Source organism: Eucalyptus grandis, chromosome 11 (genome assembly GCF_016545825.1).
Source record: "Eucalyptus grandis isolate ANBG69807.140 chromosome 11, ASM1654582v1, whole genome shotgun sequence".
Classification (NCBI taxonomy): Eukaryota; Viridiplantae; Streptophyta; class Magnoliopsida; order Myrtales; family Myrtaceae; genus Eucalyptus; species Eucalyptus grandis.
This window is the reverse complement of record NC_052622.1, coordinates 21,110,327-21,129,897: the sequence shown is the minus strand read 5'-3', so window position 1 is coordinate 21,129,897 and position 19,571 is coordinate 21,110,327. Positions and strand designations below refer to the sequence as shown.

Genomic DNA, 19,571 nt, shown 5'->3' with positions numbered 1-19,571 from the left:
CGTCTTCGTAGAGATGATAGGTCAGAGAATAGGAATCAGAATCAGCCGATTCTTCTTCCTGGGATGAGGATGAGACTCTCACGGGGTGCTTTAGTCTGGGCCATTGAATAGTCCCTTCCTTTGCATTTCCGTCGTGCATGATAAGGGCACGCCAATAATTTCCTATCACGGCCTCAAATTGGTCATTCAGGAATATACTTGACGAGCAAATGTCGCGGTGCATGATCTTGACATTGCCTTGATTATGTAGGTGTGTGAGACCTCTTGCTGCTCCCAAGGCTATACGCTTGCAAGTCGGCCAATCTAGAGGTCGTGTGGAACGATCTGGTCTCACTACAAGATGATAATATAGGGTCTTGTTGATCATGAGTGGATACACCCCTAAGAGCTCGTTCTTGATCCTGCAAAAGCCCCTCAGGCGAAGCACATTTGGGTGTGTCGAAACCGTGCTTCCCACTTGCACTTCTGTTTCGAAGCTCTTCTTGTTCCCCAGTTCGACAGAGCTTGCTCTGAACACTGTCACTAGCGAACCATCGGCCAAGCGCCCCTTGTAAACCTTGCCACACGGAAAGAACCCCACGATGTTTTTGCTGCTAAAGTTGTCCGTTGCGCGTCGGAGCTCCTTTAGGGAGAAGCTTTTAGAGGTGTTGGATCGTCTTCAACGGACTCGGGAAAACTGAAGGTTCGGAGATTGAACACCATCTTTAAGCGGGGAAACAGTAGATTCTTCTCAAGCGCAAATGGATCGTATGACTTGATGGTTTTTCTTGATCTATAGTGAATGGTTTGGGACTGCCATCTGCTTCTCACTCTTTTGGGCGGTGCGAATGAATGAAATGGTAACTAAAAAAGTCGTTGGCAACATCAAAAGGCTGATTTCGAGGAATGGGGCCGTCTTGCTCTCCTGTGAGCAGCTTTGGGGAAAAAGAGAGCGAGAGAGGCTTCGTTGCCTCGAAGCTTCCTAAATTTGACAAAACGAGTGACTCATATAAAGCAAATTTCGCATAACTCTCCTAGTCTTCTTGCATTCCCACGCTTTGAAAATTTAGGCAGGCTCGGCGCAATCCAACCCGAAAGTCGGTCCAAACTGGCTCGGCCAATCCAGATTTTTCACTCGAGGGAGGGAAAAAAAAGAGAAAGAACTGGCTTGCCAATGTGCAAGATTTATTCTTATTTTGGTAAATTAATAAAATTATTGCACGATTAAAATATAAAACGGAGCATTTCATACTTTTTGGCTTCTTGTCCATAATCCATCTCTTTTATCTTTAGCATTATTGAGTCAAAGCACCATTTTAACTCCCTCCCATTTCTTTGTGTAATAATTGGACATAAAAGAAAAGCCAAAAAGCCCAAATTTATGTTGGTAAGACCCGACTCAGCTCCTCTTTTGTGCTTCTAAAGTGCCATGAAAGAACAAAGAAAAGAAAGAGAAAGCAAACCGAAAGGGAAAGAAGAAACGAGAGAGAGGAAGAGCTCGGAGGAAATCGAAAGAAAGAAGAATGGGAAATCGCTGTTACTGGTCGGAAAACATCGATTGATGCCGGAATACACCTTTTAAATGTGAATGGTAAGATTTCCTTGCTGTCTTTCCCTCTTACAAGTTGGGTTTTTGTTCTAGGAGTTAAAAGCGTAGCTCTTTCTTGGTCCGGCAAAAGCCCCTCAGGGCGTAGCACATTCGGATGCACATGAATCAAGCTAGGCACTTCCATCTCTGTTTTGAACTGCTTTTCGGTCCCCTGGGTGAGATTCTCGGCCCTTTTGACTGCCACCTGAGAACCATTGGCCAAGCTCTCCCAGTAAACCGTACCAAATCCACCCATGCCCACAATATTGTCGCGGCCTAAATTTTGCGTCACGTCTCGAAGCTCCTGCAGAGAAAAGCATTTAGGGAGTGCTGGGTCTTCTTCAATGGGATTGGAGAATCTGAAGGTTTTAGAACATGAACACATGCGAGATTTCTTTTAGTGTTGATTGAGTTCGGATTAGCTTTTATGTCTCAATAGCTTTGGTTCGGCGCGCCCAAGTCTGTGTCTATGGGCGTGAAAGTCGCTCCACTTGGGATCGTGTCTTTCTCGTAAGGAGGAGAATCGCGCTTGGTTGGTGTGAATGGAAGGAGAAGAAAGATGTGTTGAATTTACGGGCCAGCTCTGCAGTCCAAACTCCACTCCCAAGTCTTATTCTTTCGGCAGCTTCGGTCGGGGAGAACGACAGTTGAAAATACTTCAATATTATAATTGCAGTTCTAATTAAATAAAAAGATTAATACAATGAAAATCTCTTTGACAAATTTATCATCTGTTAAAAGTTTTATCGTCAAACTGCTGAATTAAATGACACGTAGTAATTGACGGGTGTAAAAATTTAAAGTTTTGTCATCCATTAGTCACATGGGTATCGGTTTGTGATTTTTTAAGATATTAATTTAATTTAACAAAAACTAATAGAGGGATCAGTCTAAGGTTTTTGGTGGCCAAAAAATTAATTTAAAGTAATTATGTCAAAGATATATCAATTTATGATTTTTGATGGTTAAAAAATTAGTTTTTAGATAAATTTATTGCAGATATATCAATTTGAGATTTTTCATGATATTAACTCTAAAAAAAGAGAAAGAAATGAAGACCTTTCACATATTGCTCTACCTCCAAGTATCAAAGCAAACACTAATTCACGTCTGTAATTTGGTGAACAGATCATAAGCTAGCTGGGTCATGGGCTCAAACCTTGTGACCCTCTTTTAGGGAATTGTTGAATCTAAATCGATCTAAGTGGATTTGACAAACTGCAATTAGAAAAACAATCGAAAAGCTTGTTCCACTAGACAAGTTTTTCAAATTGGATGGAGATGGATTTGAGTGAGAGAGAAGCATGCTCGCCTGTGAGAGCCGAAAGTGCAATGACCCGAACTTAGAAGAAAATAAAAGAATCAATGCTTGAAATAAAAGAAAATAAAGGATAATGCCAAAACTAAATAAATTAATGGACAAGTACGTCCGAAGAAAAAATTGAAATGCGAACGCTGGAAAGAAATTCACTGAAATCAAAACTACTGAAAACTTATAAACGATGGGAGGACCCATTGGAAACATTTACACAAACACAAAACTTATAATCACAGTGTACACTACGAACAATAAAATTGATCGTAAAACTAAGCAGGTTATTAAAACCTCTCGTAGGTGCACGATCTGATTGCGTGACATGACAATTAGCAGGAGTCTCCTCACTTCCCCACTCACCGAGAGTCGGTGACAACTTGAGAGAGGTGTACATGGGAACAGTCGAGCTATCCATTTTTTATCGTTCGAATGAGGTCACGACTAACAGGGTCATTGCTCCTGTCATTGCCTCCCTGCAATTTGGAGATAATCAATTAAATTAAGGATCCATTTATTTCGCGCAAAATGTAGCATTTTTGGAAAATGATTTTCAAAGAGTCATTTTTCAATAAAATGACAATATTTGTTTGATTGAAAACTTGAAAATAAACTAGAAAATATTTTCCGTCATTTGGTATGAAAAGTCTAATTTGATTTTCCTTGGAAAAATTACCAAAATATTCAATTTTTTAAATTATTTTTTATTTTCTAAAAATGAACTAAAAATTATAAAAATATGGGCGATACCTTATCATATATTCGATTTTTTTTTGAATTTAATAATAAATTTTTTGTTGACTAGGAAAACATTTTCAGTAACTCATTTTTGTAAACGAATCAAATATCTAAAAATGAGAAAAATATTTTTCCCTAATATGTTTCCCACGAAATAAACTAAGCCTAGGCCTATAAGGAGATTGCTTGGGTTGAAAAATTGCCCAGAAGCAGCTGAAATGGCCCAGGTAGGTGTGAATTGTGGAAAGTGTATAGCCGGATTTTACAAGTCCCGACGCCTACTAGAAGTTGAGGTGCAATGCTGTTTCGTATTGATGACTCCCATCGCCGAGAATCTTCTTGCAAGCTTCATATGAGTTTATCTCGTGGAGAAGAAAGTCAAAGCCAACTACTCCAACCATGTCCTCCTCTGAAACCAGAGAAACAAGTTTGAAAGATGCAGGTCGCGTATGGGATTTTTAATGACTCGGATATTCTTTAATATCCAAGGATTAAACCCCCACACTACCGGCTACTAAGCTCAGTAACTAATTCGCACGAAGTTGCACGCGCGACTGGATGTATCAATGTCTTCGAAGGACTGCTTTCATCGTGGCATTCAATTTTTTGCGAGAACAACAGAACTTTCTTAACAAGACATTTATTCACAATAATTCGTTAGATCAAAAGGTGACACTGTGAATTTGCATCTCAGTTTCTAGTTTTTAGTTCGATGACAGATGTAGAAGATAGCAGTCATTGCATGAAGGACGTGCTATATGTCTCCAAATATCGGATATTACAGAAAGATCTTACGAATGAAACTGGTGGAACATACAGAGTTCAGAAAGCAGTAAACAGAGAAGTTGAACATGATATTTAATGTAAAAAAAAGGCAATGGTGATGTTGTAGCATTGAAATGCCCATCATGGACCGATCACCAAAGGAGGAGAAGGAGAAGGGGGGAAAGAGTAGTATGGAGTAGTCGGTTCACACTCACTAGGACTCCAACTACTCCTTGTACTAGAATCCCGCTGGAGAAACTGGCTTTCGAGTATTTCAACCACTTCAGACATCTCTGGTCGAACAGATGGATCCTTGTGTGCACACAACAATGCCAATTGGACTAGTCGCTCTGCTTCTTCTTCCACATAGTTCGCCTCCAAATTGGGATCGATCACCCTTCCCAACTGGCCTTCATTCATATGTTTTCTAACCCAATCCTCTAACCATAAAGCTTCACCATTGTGTACTTCAGGGAAAAAGTCGAAAATCGGCTGTCCTGAGATGAGTTCGAGAAGCATTTTCCCATATGCGAAGACATCATTTTTCAGCGTGCACTTTCCTGTGTAGGAGTACTCAGGGGCAGTAAACCCAATTATGCCGCAGGTGAGGGTATTGACATAGACATCTTCATAGCGATGATAGATTTGAGAATCGAAACCAGCATCGGCTGAATTTTCTTCTAAAGGAGAGGAGAGTGAGACTCCTGTGCCATGCCTTGGCGTGTGCGTGCGCCACTCAATAGTCCCTTCCTCAACATTTCTCTCATGCATGATCATGGCGATGCAGAAACTTCCTATCACGGCCTCAAATTGCACATTAAGCAGTATGCTTGCCGCGCAGATGTACCGATGCATGATCTTGATGTTACCTTGATGATGAAGGTGTGCAAGTCCCCTTGCTGCTCCCAAGGCAATTCGCTTGCGAGTGGTCCAATTGAGCGGTTGGGCAAATCGATCTGGTCTTTCTGTAAGATTGTAAGATAGGCTATTGTTGATTATCAAGGGATAGACCAATAAAAGCTCTTTCGTGGTCCTGCAAAAGCCCCTCAGCCGTAGCACATTTGGGTGTGTTGAAACTGAGCGTCCCACTTGAACTTCTGTTTCGAACTGCTCTTTGCTACATTGATCGACTGTGCGAGCTCTCTTTACTGCCACTAGAGAACCATCGGCCAAGCGCCCCCGGTAAACCTTGCCAAATCCACCTTCGGCCAAGAAGTTTTCTTCGCTAAATTTGTGTGTGGCAACTCGGAGTTCCTTTAGAGAGAAGCCCCTAGGAGGTGGTGGGGGATCATCTTCAATGGAATCGGTGAAACTGAAGGATCGGAGATTGAACACCATCTTTAAGAAATCCAATTCCTCTTCAACACTAGTTGGAGGGTACCGATTGATTCCTGAAGCCGCTCAAAGGAAGTGTCACACCCCAAAACCTAAAGGGGGTAACATAGCGTCCTTCCACTCAAAGGACACAGCCTCAAACCATATCCAAAGTTCATTTCCAAAGTACTCATCGATAGCATTCTTTAACCTAGTTGCTAACCAAAGGACCTGAAAAGGTTTGGAATAAAGGGGTGAGCAACCATAAGCTCATGTATATAAAGTAATACCAAACTTCATAACTCAAACTCAATATATAAAATACATATCGAATCATATAAGAGTTATTTCATATCATAAAAGCCTTATACTAATATGAAAACTTATTTAAATTACCATCAAAAGTCAAGTATCAATGGTCAAGTCCATTGAATAATCTCCATAAAAAATACATATCAATGGTCTATCCATTGATTCATCTCATAACAAACACGCGTCGATGGTCCATCTATTGACCAATCTTTTGCTCAATACCTAACCATGGTCATGACACAACGCCTTGTGACAAGGCGACTAAGATTCTCCCCTTGGCAAGGTCTCCATCTACAAAGCCGGTGACTCAGCTCAGAAGGATATCCTAAATTTAGTATGCATACCCCCAAAAACCCCTAACTGGGTTTACAATCATATTGGGCATAAATAACTATTCTCCAATATCAAGAATCCAATCTAGAAATCAACATCTTAAACCAAACAAATAACATTTGAAGCATAGCCCATCATCCATTTCATATCCATTTATCAAATCATCATAAACATTTTCATAAATCAGTTGCAAAGCAATTTCATATATATTTCTCCACAAACTTTGTATAACATACTTTTCAAACATTCATAATCAACCAAATAGTAGCAATTGCTCGATCCAACTTTTATGCAATAAAAATGCTCCTCAATTCAATATATATATATACTTCAAGACATGTTTTACAAAACCAAAGAAGATATAGTATCACTCACCTCATTGTCTATGACCAAACGACAAACGATATTCGTATCGTCGAACTCACGGCTCTATCAAATAACCGATGAATAATGTTAAATCAAAATAAAACTCTATCTCAATTACGAAACAATTAAACTACGCCTTAACTCTAACAAAAGGACTCATAAGTACTAACAAATCGCATAACCAAAGCGATTGTTCAAGTCGTTCGCAACACGGAGTTGAAGCGCAAAACTTGATCATGCCTTAACTTTCTCCTCCGAGTACTTATAGTCAATAGAAAGCCTTTCAGACAAACTACAAGAATCCTAGCTTGACCGCCCAAAATCAAGCCGAAAAATGACAAAATATGGATCCAAAGTTGCTAGACGCGTACTGTTCACTGCGCGGGGGAAATTTCAAAATAAAAATTTCGGACAAACTACAAGCTCAAATCAAGATCTGTAAAATCCTATGGCTTCACAACACCATAAATTATTATTTCTATAAAAATACACGCTTAGCGACTCCAAAATCGGACTTCGCCGCTCAATTTTCCCAAAATTCCGAATTTCAAGCCCTAAGTCTGAAACTACTCCGATTGGAAGAACGAAGGGTGCGATCACTTACCGGCCGTTGAAGATAAGCTTGGTGAGTTGCCCGCTGTGTGAACACACAAAGCCCTCTCTCTTCTTTCTTCTCTTTCATCTTCTTCTTCTTCTTCTTTCTTTCTTCTTCTTTCCTCTTTTTCTTCTACCTGACCTTCTGACCGAACGTGGGCTTTCTTTTCCTTTTTATCTCTTTTTTTTTCTTCTTTAATTAAAGTGGGTCCCACCACCTTTTCTTTGACCTAATAAAAATTTCAAATATTACAGGAAGACTATGATCAATTGGCATAGCAACTCGTCCACCATCTTAGCCTTTTATTCACACGCCGTAAGCGATGACCATGTGAGAAAGAGATGAAGTCAATTGGAGAGAGGGTGGCGGACCAAAAGAAAGACTTGACCAAACAAGACGAAGATTTCTTTTCTTTTGATTTTTCCCGTTTTGGTAGGCACACGCAGAGAAACCTTCCAGTGAAAGTGATTTAAAGCAAAATTAGCATGATTAGTCTTTCTTTGTTCTTTGATTCCTCTGATGATGAGCGTGAGAGTAATGCTCCATCTGCGCATTGAAATTTCATGGAAGAGACCTAACTAGGCTTTTCTTCTATAAAAACTTGGGAACATATGAAGAAAAAGGCTCTAAATCCGTTAGTTTTTCCATCAAACATCCTGTTTTTTTTTTTTTTTTTTGGCAATTACGGTGGTTGAGCTTTGCACCCATTAGTGTGATAAATGAATAGGTTTTGCTAACATAATAGTTTTTGAGTTACTGTAAGATTAATAATATATTGTAAGCCACGAATTCTTAAAAGAGTGGACTTCATAATAATTTATAATTATTTATTTTTATTTTTTAGTTTTTGCCCAAAACTTGGCTATTATTCTTCTAGTAGATTAAGCATAGTCATATAAGCAATTCTCTTAAGAATAATACGCGGAATACATAAATGAAGAGGCAAATGACTCATTTAATTAGTGTAATCGAACAAGAGATGCCACTTTGAATTTCAATTTTATAGCCTTCAATTCCTTGGAAATTGTAGAAGAAACGTGGTCACTATCGACTAATTCTTAGACTGGGTCCAAAAACTCTGCGCTATTATACCATTATTCTAGAACGACTCGGAAAGCAAAAGCAAGAAAAGTGGTCATTATTGGTTCATGTTTGATGGATCGGGTAGAATAGGAGTTATCTTAAGTTTTAATAAGAGGTTGGAATGGGTTTGTCTCGTTAGAGCCCACCTACAAAATGGGCTTTATTTGGGTCTATGAAGAGGTCGAAATTTTGCGAGGCATTTTCGGTCAAAGTGAGGGCTGGGATATTGTTTGTGGTAAACCTCTGGGAATGAATCAATCTCATCGGCCCAATCCAGGTTGGCCAATCACATTCCGCTAGCTCCTCGCCTAAACTTGGTCTGTATGGGGGCACACAACCTTTGTTCTATAGGGCCACATACCCAATTTGCATATTTGCATGTGCCAACAATCTGGTAAGTCCCGCAACTCATATTGGCTCTAATTTATTTTGAATCCTACCATCGGAAATTCATTAGGGGTCACCTGTGTAATGAAATTCTTCTGTGAGGGCATGCATCAGTGAGGTCAAGCAAGACATACAAGTATTTACACTGTGTTTCTTTTTTTTTTCCCCTAATCCATTATCCCTTCTTACTTGGATTGAGTGGGCATTTAAAATTTGAGAATGCTAAAAAGTACTTGTATACCGTGAGCGGGAGTAACTTCGTGGTGATTAGTGAAGGTTTGGTTACTGTAGGAAGGATTAGTATTTGCAAGATCTTTTTTGTCCCTAATTTCATCCCGATGGTTTTTTTTTTTGACGGTATTTCATCCCGATGGTTGCATGGTCCACCGTGTGGGCACTCAACCTTTTTGATTTTTTTCTTTTTAATGTTCTTCTGAGTTTCTTTGCTTTGAAAAGTGTCGCATTTGGTGGGGTATGTGTAATTGTTGTAATATGTGTACCCTAAATCGCTAGAACACAAACATATTACTTCCGCTTAACATATTTTGAAGTGATAAATTGGATTTGGCAATAAAAAAATTTAAATCGACTTGGATCAATAAATTATTAATTCAGTGCATGTGTCGGCATAACACATACATACTTTTTAGTTTTTAGTCCTTTATAAGTATCTCAATCTTTATCTTTTTTTTTAATATTTTTATTTGATTTACTGACATCTTTTTATATTGTTAATTTACCTTTTTTGTTTAATATAAAATTTTATCCAAATAACATAACATGAAGAGATTTAAAAATGGGTTAAATTGGCATGTATTGGCTTTCGTAAGTTAGATCAAGTATGGATGTGTTTTAGTAATATGGACTGAGTTGAATATGGATTAAGTTTAAGATGGATATAAATCGGTGGAAATTAATTGCAAAAAAAAAAAAAAAATGAGTAATTTGGGTAGGCCATTTTCAGACTTGACCCTGATCCAATCATTTGATGGGCGTTGTTCTCAGCAAGTGAGAGGATAGGCTTGAGCGAATCTCTAGTTTTGCCCTTGCTCGAAGTGATCAGCTTTGTCTTTTTCTTCCGAAAAAATGGCCTTCGAAAATTTGCTTTGCCAATTAAAACAAGCCGCATACAACAGGCTTTCTTCCTTTTAGTTTCTCCCTTTGGGCATCTTATTTTATATATTGAATTGCAAGATCAATTAGATTTTGCATTAATTCACAACAAATTGTATCACGATACAAGCATATGGATTAATTATCCTACAAATATAGTTGACTGGATAGCGTCTGGACAAAATAATTTCATACATTAAGGGCCACGACAGGAGTCTTCTGCCAACATAAGGACAAACAACAAAAGGAAGACCGAGGAAGAAGATGGATTTGAACGAGTCCATAAAAGATGGATCGAAGAAGAAGCAGATGATAGACAGTTTCTTTAAAACTTACCTCCATAGAAAATGGTGCGTCCTGTGAGGAAACTGCGAAGTCTACCGCGTACCAACTTCACAAGAGAGAATAAAAAAGTCAACTCATCTCGTAATTGACGTTGTTTACTCACGAAAGATTATTATGTACCTAGAGAGACAAGAGGACCTCCTACTTGTTTATGAACCATGGAATTGAGGAGACAAATTCAATAGTTTTTTTTATTCTAAGACATACAAATTTGTTAACATTCTACTATTCTCCACGTTCTACCCGAACAATCATAGGGCTTTATCGAGTGCATTTGCATTGGTGCACCTAAACTTAATTAGATGGTTCCCACAGAAAAAAGAGTATTGATTAATACCTTTAAAAATTCAAAATTGATGCCATTGATATTAAGAAAACTCCTACCAAGTTTTGAAGCTGAAAAAACTTTATGGTTCTAACGCTTATCTTAAAAACAAATTTCCTTTAACTTATTTCTGAGGAACTATCCAAGACTTTTGCCAAAGTCTATTTATCTTCGGAAACACTTCCCATTCTGACGAAGTCCAAAACAAGATTGTGTCTAGAACAAGGAAGAGTCTAGAATCCGCCTTATTGTTCTTGCGACACAAATCTAGAATAAACTTATTAGGAAATTATTCTATATTTTCTAGCTCTTTGGCGAATAATTTCACTTACCTTATATAAATGCATTGATGGAATCAATCACAAATTGATGAAATTAATCTTAAAGATAAGTTCATTTTTGAGAAGTATCTACTTATGGAAATCAATATTCTGATTGTATCGGTGATCGGAATCAAGTGGAAATTTCATTCATGACTTTAACGGCCACAAGATCCCTTTAATTGATTTTGTCAAATGACTTGATTGAAAGAAAGTTCCTCTAGAGATTGCCAATGGCTACTATGGTGTGTAGGAGTATTTAAAGGAGGTTATTCGGTCTAGAAGATAGAAAGAACATGAATTTGAGATTTTAAAATCTAAGGCTACTCTAATTTTACTTGTCTTTTTTTTTTTTTGTGAGCATAAAAAAAGTGTGATTAAGAAAGAAAACACAAAAGAGTGTCTTAGTGAGATAGAGAGTTCTACCATTGAGTATTAGCTTACATAGTTGTAATCTCTTGTTTGATCATATAGTAGAATCCAACTAGTGGGCTGTCAGCGTGGGAGAGTGGACATAGGCTAGAATTAAATTGAACCATTATAAAATTCATGTGCACTTCTCTCTTTCCTTAATTTTTTTTTTTTAAAGTTTGTTGCACTATTTTTGGTTATCATGGAAGTCTGGAGTTTCATATTTCTGATCCTCATATAGATTTTGCAAGCAATTTATTTTATTCCGTACATATTTGTCAAGATTTCTTTTAACTACCTATTCACCTCTCCTTTAGGTGTGAGTACTAGATTTATCAATTGGTATCAAAGCCCGAGTGCTCATTTTTTTGAAGTGTTTTTATTTTTTAACTAAAGATTTTCTATGCCTAGTATCTTAGCATCGAGACTCGTGGAAGGAAGAGTAATACCAAACCACCATATTTTGAATAATTAGAATACAATGTGTGGAAAAACAAAATGAAGCCATTCCTTACATCTAGAGATCCTTTGGAGTGGGATGTTGTGGAAAATGGAATCAAACCAAAGGTTAGTTTTGTTTCAGATAAAGGCAAATAAGTCATAGACAAGGATGTTGAAGAATCTGATCATGTATAAATTATCAAGAGACAAACTCTTGATGTAAAAGCCATTTATTCTCTATATTATGTTCTATCTCCTACTGAGTATAATAGAATTTCTTCATGTGAAACAGCCAAAAAAGTTTGTGATAGACTTCATGTTACTTATGAAGGGATTGATTGTGTAAAAGAGACAAAAGTAAACATTCCGCTTGGCCAATATGAGTCAGGAGAGTCAATTGGAGATATGTTCAATCGTTTTACACAGATTGTGAATGGCCTGACTTATCAAGAACAACCAATATCTACTCCAATGAAAGTCAACAAACTTCTGCAAGGACTATCAAACGACTAGAATCATGTCAAGACCTCAATACGAGAGACACAAAGAATTATGCCACTCTCCGTTGATGAACTTGTTGGCACTCTTCAATCCTATGAAGTGGAATAGATCAATGATAAAGACAACTTAAAAGGTAAAAAGTCCATTGTACCTAAATCTAATGCTAATTTTGATGATACTGACTTAGAAGATGACTTGGACAATGAAGAATTTGCTCTCTTGATCAAAAACTTCAAAAAGCTGAATAAGAAGGGAAAGAAGTTCAACTGGAAGAAACAAAACAAACAAAATTCCCTGAGAAGGCAATGGAAGAAGATGAATCAAATAAAGATGTGATATGCTTTGAGTGCAAGAAAATGGGGCATGTCAAGCCAAATTGTCCTTTGCTGACAAAGAAGAAAGGAAAATATGGGAAGTACAAGAAGGCACTAAAAGTAGAAACTCGGAACGGTATAGAATGTGAAAAAAAGTGACGAGGAGTATGGAAACATCTGTCCGATGGCTAAATTTGTCTTACAACTCGGAATTTGACTCTGAATTTGAATTGGACAAGGAGATTGAGGTACGACATTCTGAAGTTCCAATTAAAGTTTCTAAGTATATTAATGAGCTTTGTTTGAACTTTAAATCAGCTCCTAAAAGAATCTTTGAATTGAAGAGGGAAAATTCTAAACTCAAATAATAGAAAATTTATTGGAAAGAAAAGTTTGAGAATCTGAACAATAATTTTGATGATTTGAATGAAAGTCATGATTCACTTTCCAAAGAAAATGAATTTTTGAAAAAGGAAAATCAAATATTACAACAAAATTTTCAAATGGATCAAAAACCTTAGAACATATTCTTTCCATTCGAATTCCTCATTACAACAAATTTGGTTTGGGTTTTAATAAAGAAAGTAATGTTTTGATTGATTTTCCAAAAGTCAACAAGAGACTCGAGATAAAGACCTCCCATACTTGCTTACAAAAATCATTTCCAAATTTTTTTACAAAACTTGTTGGTGAAAATGCTCTTAAATGTTCCAAGTGTGGAGACTTAGAACATTTTGAGAATAAATGTCTTAAAGTCTGGAGGCTTATTAAGAAGGATTGAGCAAACATAGTTTTTATCACTAACTCTTTAGGACCCAAGAAAATTTAGGTATCAAAAAAAAGTTTGAGTTCTTCTTTTAATTGCAAGTTACCATTAAGAGAAAGAGTAAATGGTATTTGGACAATAGATGTTCTAGGCATATAACATGAGATTCAAGTAACTTTATCAAATTAGAAAAACAAAGAAGAGGAAATATTTGCTTTGGTGAAAACAACAAGGGAAAATTTGTTGGGCAAAGAACAGTGAAAATTGGCAGTTTGATCATCAATAATGTTTCTTTACAACCTTCTAAGCATTAGCAAACTGTGTGACATAGGCTTCGGAATCAATTTCCAAGAGAATGTTTGTTTTGGAGTCCATCAAGAGATCTCTCAAACTTTCACCGGACGAAAGCATGGCAATATATACCTTATGGACATAAATCCAGAAAATTTTCGATGCCTAATTTCTATTCAAGATGAGGCAAGTTTATGGCATTGCAAGCTTGGGCATGTGAGCATGAAGCAAATAGCCAAACTATCTACCAAGAAGTTGGTATGTGGTCTTCCAAGGATGGCTTACCAGGAGTCTGAGTTGTGCATTGCATGCACTTTAGGAAAATAGGGAAGAAGTTCTTTTAAATCTATAAACCATATCTCTACTAACCGTATTTTGCAGCTTCTACACATGGATCTTTTTAGACCAACGAGAACCAAAGCATTAGAGGTAAGAAATATTGTTTGGTAATCATTGATGATCATTTAAAATTTACTTGGGTTTTCTTTTTGGCAAATAAAGTAGAAACCTTCTCCTATTTTTCAAAATTTGCTAAAAAATTTCAAAATGAGAAGGGCTATGCTATTTCTAGCATCAAAACAAACTATGAGAGAGAATTTGAAAATAAATATTTTACAAGTTTTTGTGATGAAAATGGTCTTCAATATATTTTCTCCTCTCCTTACACTCCAAAGCAAAATGGAGTTGTAAAAGGAAAAATCAGTCTTTACAGGAAATGGCCAAAACTCTGTTAATTGAAAGTAGAGTCTCTTCTCATTTTTGGTAAGCAGTCTCTACTACTTGTAATATAATTAACAAAATATATCTGAGGTCCATCCTAGAGAATACCCCCTATAAGATTTACAAAGGTAGAAAATTGAATATTTATTATTTTCACGTGTTTAGTTGCAAGTGTTTTATCTCGAAAAATGCAAATGACCATCCGGGTAAGTTTGAAGACAAGTTAGATGAAGGTTTTCTTGGTTACTCCACCACAAGCAAATGCATATAGAGTCCTCAATAAAAATATCTAGATTGTGGAAGAATCAATGAATGCCAAATTTCAAGAAGTCTTCCAAAATCAATAAGATCAAACTCAACTTGAAGAATCTGAGTTGGTCTCAGACTTAACAAAGTCTGAATTTCCTAACCAGAACCAGCTTCTTGTTGAATTTGTCCCAAGTTGTAGAGAAGTTAGAAGAACCCTCTTAGACCCAGGAGACTCTTGAAGGAAAGGACAAATACAACAAAAATTGGAAGCACAAGTCAAGTCATCCTCAAGATCTCATTATTGGAAATATAGAAGAAGGAATCCGTACTAGATCCAAGGGTAAAGAAGATTAAGAAGCATTGACACTTATCTCAGAAGTAGAACCGAAGGGAGTGGAAGAAGCTTTATCTAATGAAAGTTGGATAGAGGCTATGCAAGAAGAACTTTGACAATTTACAATCAATGATGTTTGGGAGTTGGTTCCCAAATCAAAAAGAAAGTCTATGATTGGAACTAAGTGGGTATTTAGAAATAAAATAGATGAAAACGGCAAGGTGACCAAAAACAAAGTAAGGCTTGTGGCAAAAGGTTCCGCAAAAGAAAAATGGATAGACTATGATGAAACATATGCATCAATAGCCACGTTAGAAGCCATAAGGCTATTGCTTGCTTATGCATGCTTTTATAATCTTAAATTTTTTTCAGATGGTCGTTAAAAGTGCTTTTTTTTTAATGGTTTCATCTATAACAAGTCTATGCAAAACAACCATTAGGATTTGAAGATCTTAAAAAAAACAAATTTTATCTATAGACTGAAGAAAGCTTTATATGGTTTGAAGCAAGAACCTCAAGCTTGGTATGAGAGACTTAGCAAATTTCTAGTGAGTAATAGTTTTAAGAAAGGTATAGCTAACGCCACTTTATTTATCAAAAAGGAAGGCAGAGATTTCTTACTTGTTCAAATATATGTAGATGACATCATCTTTGGTTCTTCTAATGAACTTTTGTGCAATAAATTTCTAAATCTATGTAGGAAGAGTTTGAGATGAGCATGATGGTTGAATTGACATTCTTTCTAGGTCTACAAGTCAGATAATCTAAAGAATGAACCGTCATATATCAAGAGAAATATGCCAAATATGTTATTAAGAAGTTTGAAATGGAGAACTATAAAAGACTGAAACTCCTATGTCAAGCTCTTCCAAACTCAATAAAGATGAAAGATGGGAAGAAAGTGAACCAAAAGATTCACAGAAACATGACCGGTTTTCTTCTCTATCTTATTGCATCACGTCCTAACATTTTATTCAGTGTGTGCATCTATGTTAGATTTCAACTTGATCCTAGAGAATCACATCTTAGTGTTGTTAAATGAATTATTAAATATGTTGCCACTAATCCAAAATTAGATCTATTATATCCGAAAGAAAGAGACTTTTACTCTACTTGGATACTCAGACATTGATCTAATTGGTTGAAGAGTCAAAAAAGTACTTTTAGGACTTACCAATGTCTGGGAGATATGTTGGTATCTTGGTCTTCCAAGAAGCAAAACAATGTGGCTATCAAACGTAGAAGCATAATATGTTGCTCTTGGTAGTTGTTGTTCTCAAATTCTATGGATCAAGCAACAACTAAGAGACTTTGGAATAGAAGAATCTTGTACTAAAATAAATGCAATCAACCTTACTAAAAATCCCAATCTTCATTCAAAAGCAAAACATATTGAAATCCGACACTATTTCATAAGAGATTATGTGCAAAGTGATGAAATCAATATTCAATTAGTTGATTCAAAGAATCAACTAGTAGATATTTTCACCAAGCCTCTATAAAGATATGTTTGAATTCATTCATAATAAATTGCACATAACTTACCCTTTTAGTTAAGGTCTACATAAGATAGGTTTTCAAAGGCAACCTTCGGAAGTGACATTTATTTGGAATCTCATTCAGACCCAAGTAATTAATTTTCAAATTTTGGTGCATAAATTTCTTTTCTTTTCAACATGTACAAATATTTTATTTTTATTCAAATATTTACTTGCCTTTGATAGTTTTTGAGAATTGTTATTTCTAATTTTCTCAAAATATTTTTTTTTGAAATTTCCTAAAATTTTCTCAATCTTTTTCAAAATTTTCCAAAATTTTCCTTCACGTCTCTTTGTTTGCTTCAGTTCATTCTCTTTGAAAATTTCCTTCTCCACTTCTCTCAAATGCACTCCTCTGTAAGCCTTAATTCCTCTCTCGCAATCAACGATACATGAACCCTAGCCTTGATCACTTCTCCATCATGTTTTCAAAATCTTCCAAGTTAGTCTTGATCTCTTCATAACGAAAATCATCCTACATAGCCAATCGAGGGCATCGACCTGTGAAGAATACTCAAACACACTTCGATCTTACTAGAGATGAATCTCCGCAAAACACCAATCGACCTTCCATGGAACAAGAAGTCATTCAGGAAGCAATCCCTCTTTTGGTAAGAAAGCCTGATATTCTTTTTAAGCATTGTGAGTTTTTGAAGAAGGGAGGATGTCCTCTAGATTTTTTTATTGCTTTCCTAAAGCAAATGGGTATGCAAACAAGACATTGTTCTTGAGAGCCATAGAAAAACTATGGTTAGTGAAATTTGGTAGAGCGGAGGAGGAATTAACGGTATTTCCTATTGATCCTCATTTTGGAATTGAAAGTCTAATTGAAGGAAAGAAGGAAGACGACGATGTGCGAATGTTTAAAAATTTTCAGTTTAAACTTGTTTTGCAATTGAAGTTACAGGCTATAAAAGGAAATTATTTAGGTGTAAAGAGCATAAGAGGCTTATGCTCAATTTTTGAACCGAGGTATGATTAATCCCCACACTATGGATATGAGGGAACAGTTCACCAAACTTCAAATGGAGGACTTCTGTTTAGAAACATTTTATGCTTATCCAAAACTAACTGCTTATTTCTACTCAAATTTGTCAATTTCAGCTTTCACACATATTCAATTCACTGTATGTGAAAAGGCTTTTGATGTGGATGTTAATTTGCTAGTTGACATTCTAGGAGTTGAATGAAGTGACTTTATGCCTATCAATGCCTCAAATGAGAAAGTGCTTAAGTAGCGCATAACCTACTCTAGATTGTCTACTTCCAATTTTGCTTCACAAAACCATCATAAATTGCATTAGACCCAAGGTTGCTTCAAAGATTGATGTCTCTAAATTTGAGGCCAAAATGATGTGAGTCATTTGCAATAGAGTAGTTTTCTCTCTACCACAAACCATTCTACTGCATATGTATCGAATGGCGATGAAAGAAAAATGTCAACTTCCTTGTGGCGCCTTGGTAACCAGACTCTTCAAACATTTCTAGATTCCACTTCCTTCCTACTTTTGCTCCAGAACTCTGCCTCCCATGCAAATTGGTTTTAAGATGATCTCCAAAATGAAATTAAAGGGAATTTCTGAAGTTTGGGAGCATGTAAAGAAGGGATTTGCTAGTTTGATTGAGATCAGGTTTGCAGTCAGAAAAAGAAAAAAGACAAGAGTGTAGTCTCGAGGATCCACACGAGAGAAAGACCTAATTTGCTATTACAAGATGAGGATGAGGAAGAAGATGAAGATGGCACTCTCTTTGATATTATTGTAAGCATTGTTGTGGAAGCATAATATGAAGAGCAAGCAAAAGAGAGTGAGATGGACCAACAAGACGGAGTGATGAAGAAGAAGCAAGGTGAAAAGATAGAGAGGAGCAAGACAAAGAAGAAGATGAGGATGATGGTGATTAGAAAGAATCCAACAAGAAAGGATATGATGCTGGGGACAATGTTGATGATGCTGCAAGAGGTGATCATGAAGGACAAGATCAACAACAAGTTGTTGAAGATTAGTAGTAGAAGGAAACTAAAAAAGATCATGATACAGTAGGAGAACCTTGGTCACTCAAATTGATGGTACATAAATAAGGGAAATTGGTGAGAAAACTCCTTAGGAGTAGCATGCAAAACTAACTATCAATGATGGTATCGGTCGTTCTCCACTAGACGCAGAGGACATCTATGCTTCTCATTTCCTTGAGGAACGACATGCTGATGTTCAAGGGGAAGGAAAATACTTCCAAGGTACAAACTGATCTCATTTCAAGTTTGGATATTTCTCTAGTTTACTTTGTGGAGGCTAGTGCTTAGATCGAACTAGATTTGAACTATCCTTGCATAGTTGAACTTCTTCTAGAGATCAACACACATTAGTATGGAATGGAGGTTGAAATACAAAAATTGCAAGCTTCCCTTACCTCCACAACACCATCTTTCAGTGGACAGGTACAGTCTATTGTAGAAGATGTTCAAAACAACAAACAACAAGCTATCTAGGATTTGGCTAAGATCGAAACTGCCTTTGGTCAATGCATGACTAAGCTTGAGGAGGCTGTGCAAAATTTGGAAGATTTCCATCTTGTCTGACTTCCCAAAAAGTCTTCATTTTTGAAAAATTTTCATCTCTTTTAAAAAATTCTAATCATTTTAGTGTGTTTAATGGTTTGTTTTTTTATTAATCTGCAGTTTTTTTTTTGGACCCTTTTGCTATTGACAAAAAAGGGAAGACTTCGTGTAGATTTTAAGTGTTTTGATGTGTTGGAGATTTTAAGTGTTTTGATGTGCTGGATTATGAGTTTTTGCAGACTTTTAAGAAATGTTATATGTATCTTGTCTACTTTGTTTGCTTATTCTCTAACGACTGTTTATTCCATAAGTTGTGCTACTTAAGTGTTGATTTGTAGGATAATACAGATATTATGTTCAAATTTGTGTGAAAGTTTTGTCACCATAAAAAAGAGAGAGATTGTTAAGAAAACTCTTACTAAGTTTTGAAGTTGACAAAACTTTCTGGTTCTAACGCTTATCTTAAGAACATATTTCCTTTAAAGTTGTTTTTGAGGAACTATCGAAGACTTTTGCCAAAGTCTATTTATCCCCATAAGCACTTCCCGTTCTTACGAAGTCCAAAACGAGATTG

General features: G+C 36.4%; 1 protein-coding gene across 1 annotated transcript; it reads right to left on the bottom strand.

Moving 5' to 3' along the window:
- Positions 1-4,286: 4,286 nt before the first annotated feature.
- Positions 4,287-5,911, bottom strand: LOC120290037 (LRR receptor kinase BAK1-like). The gene has a single exon (XM_039305728.1). It carries the CDS (start codon positions 5,718-5,720, stop codon positions 4,524-4,526), a length of 1,197 nt encoding a protein of 398 aa, XP_039161662.1. The 5' UTR covers positions 5,721-5,911; the 3' UTR covers positions 4,287-4,523.
- Positions 5,912-19,571: the final 13,660 nt, after the last annotated feature.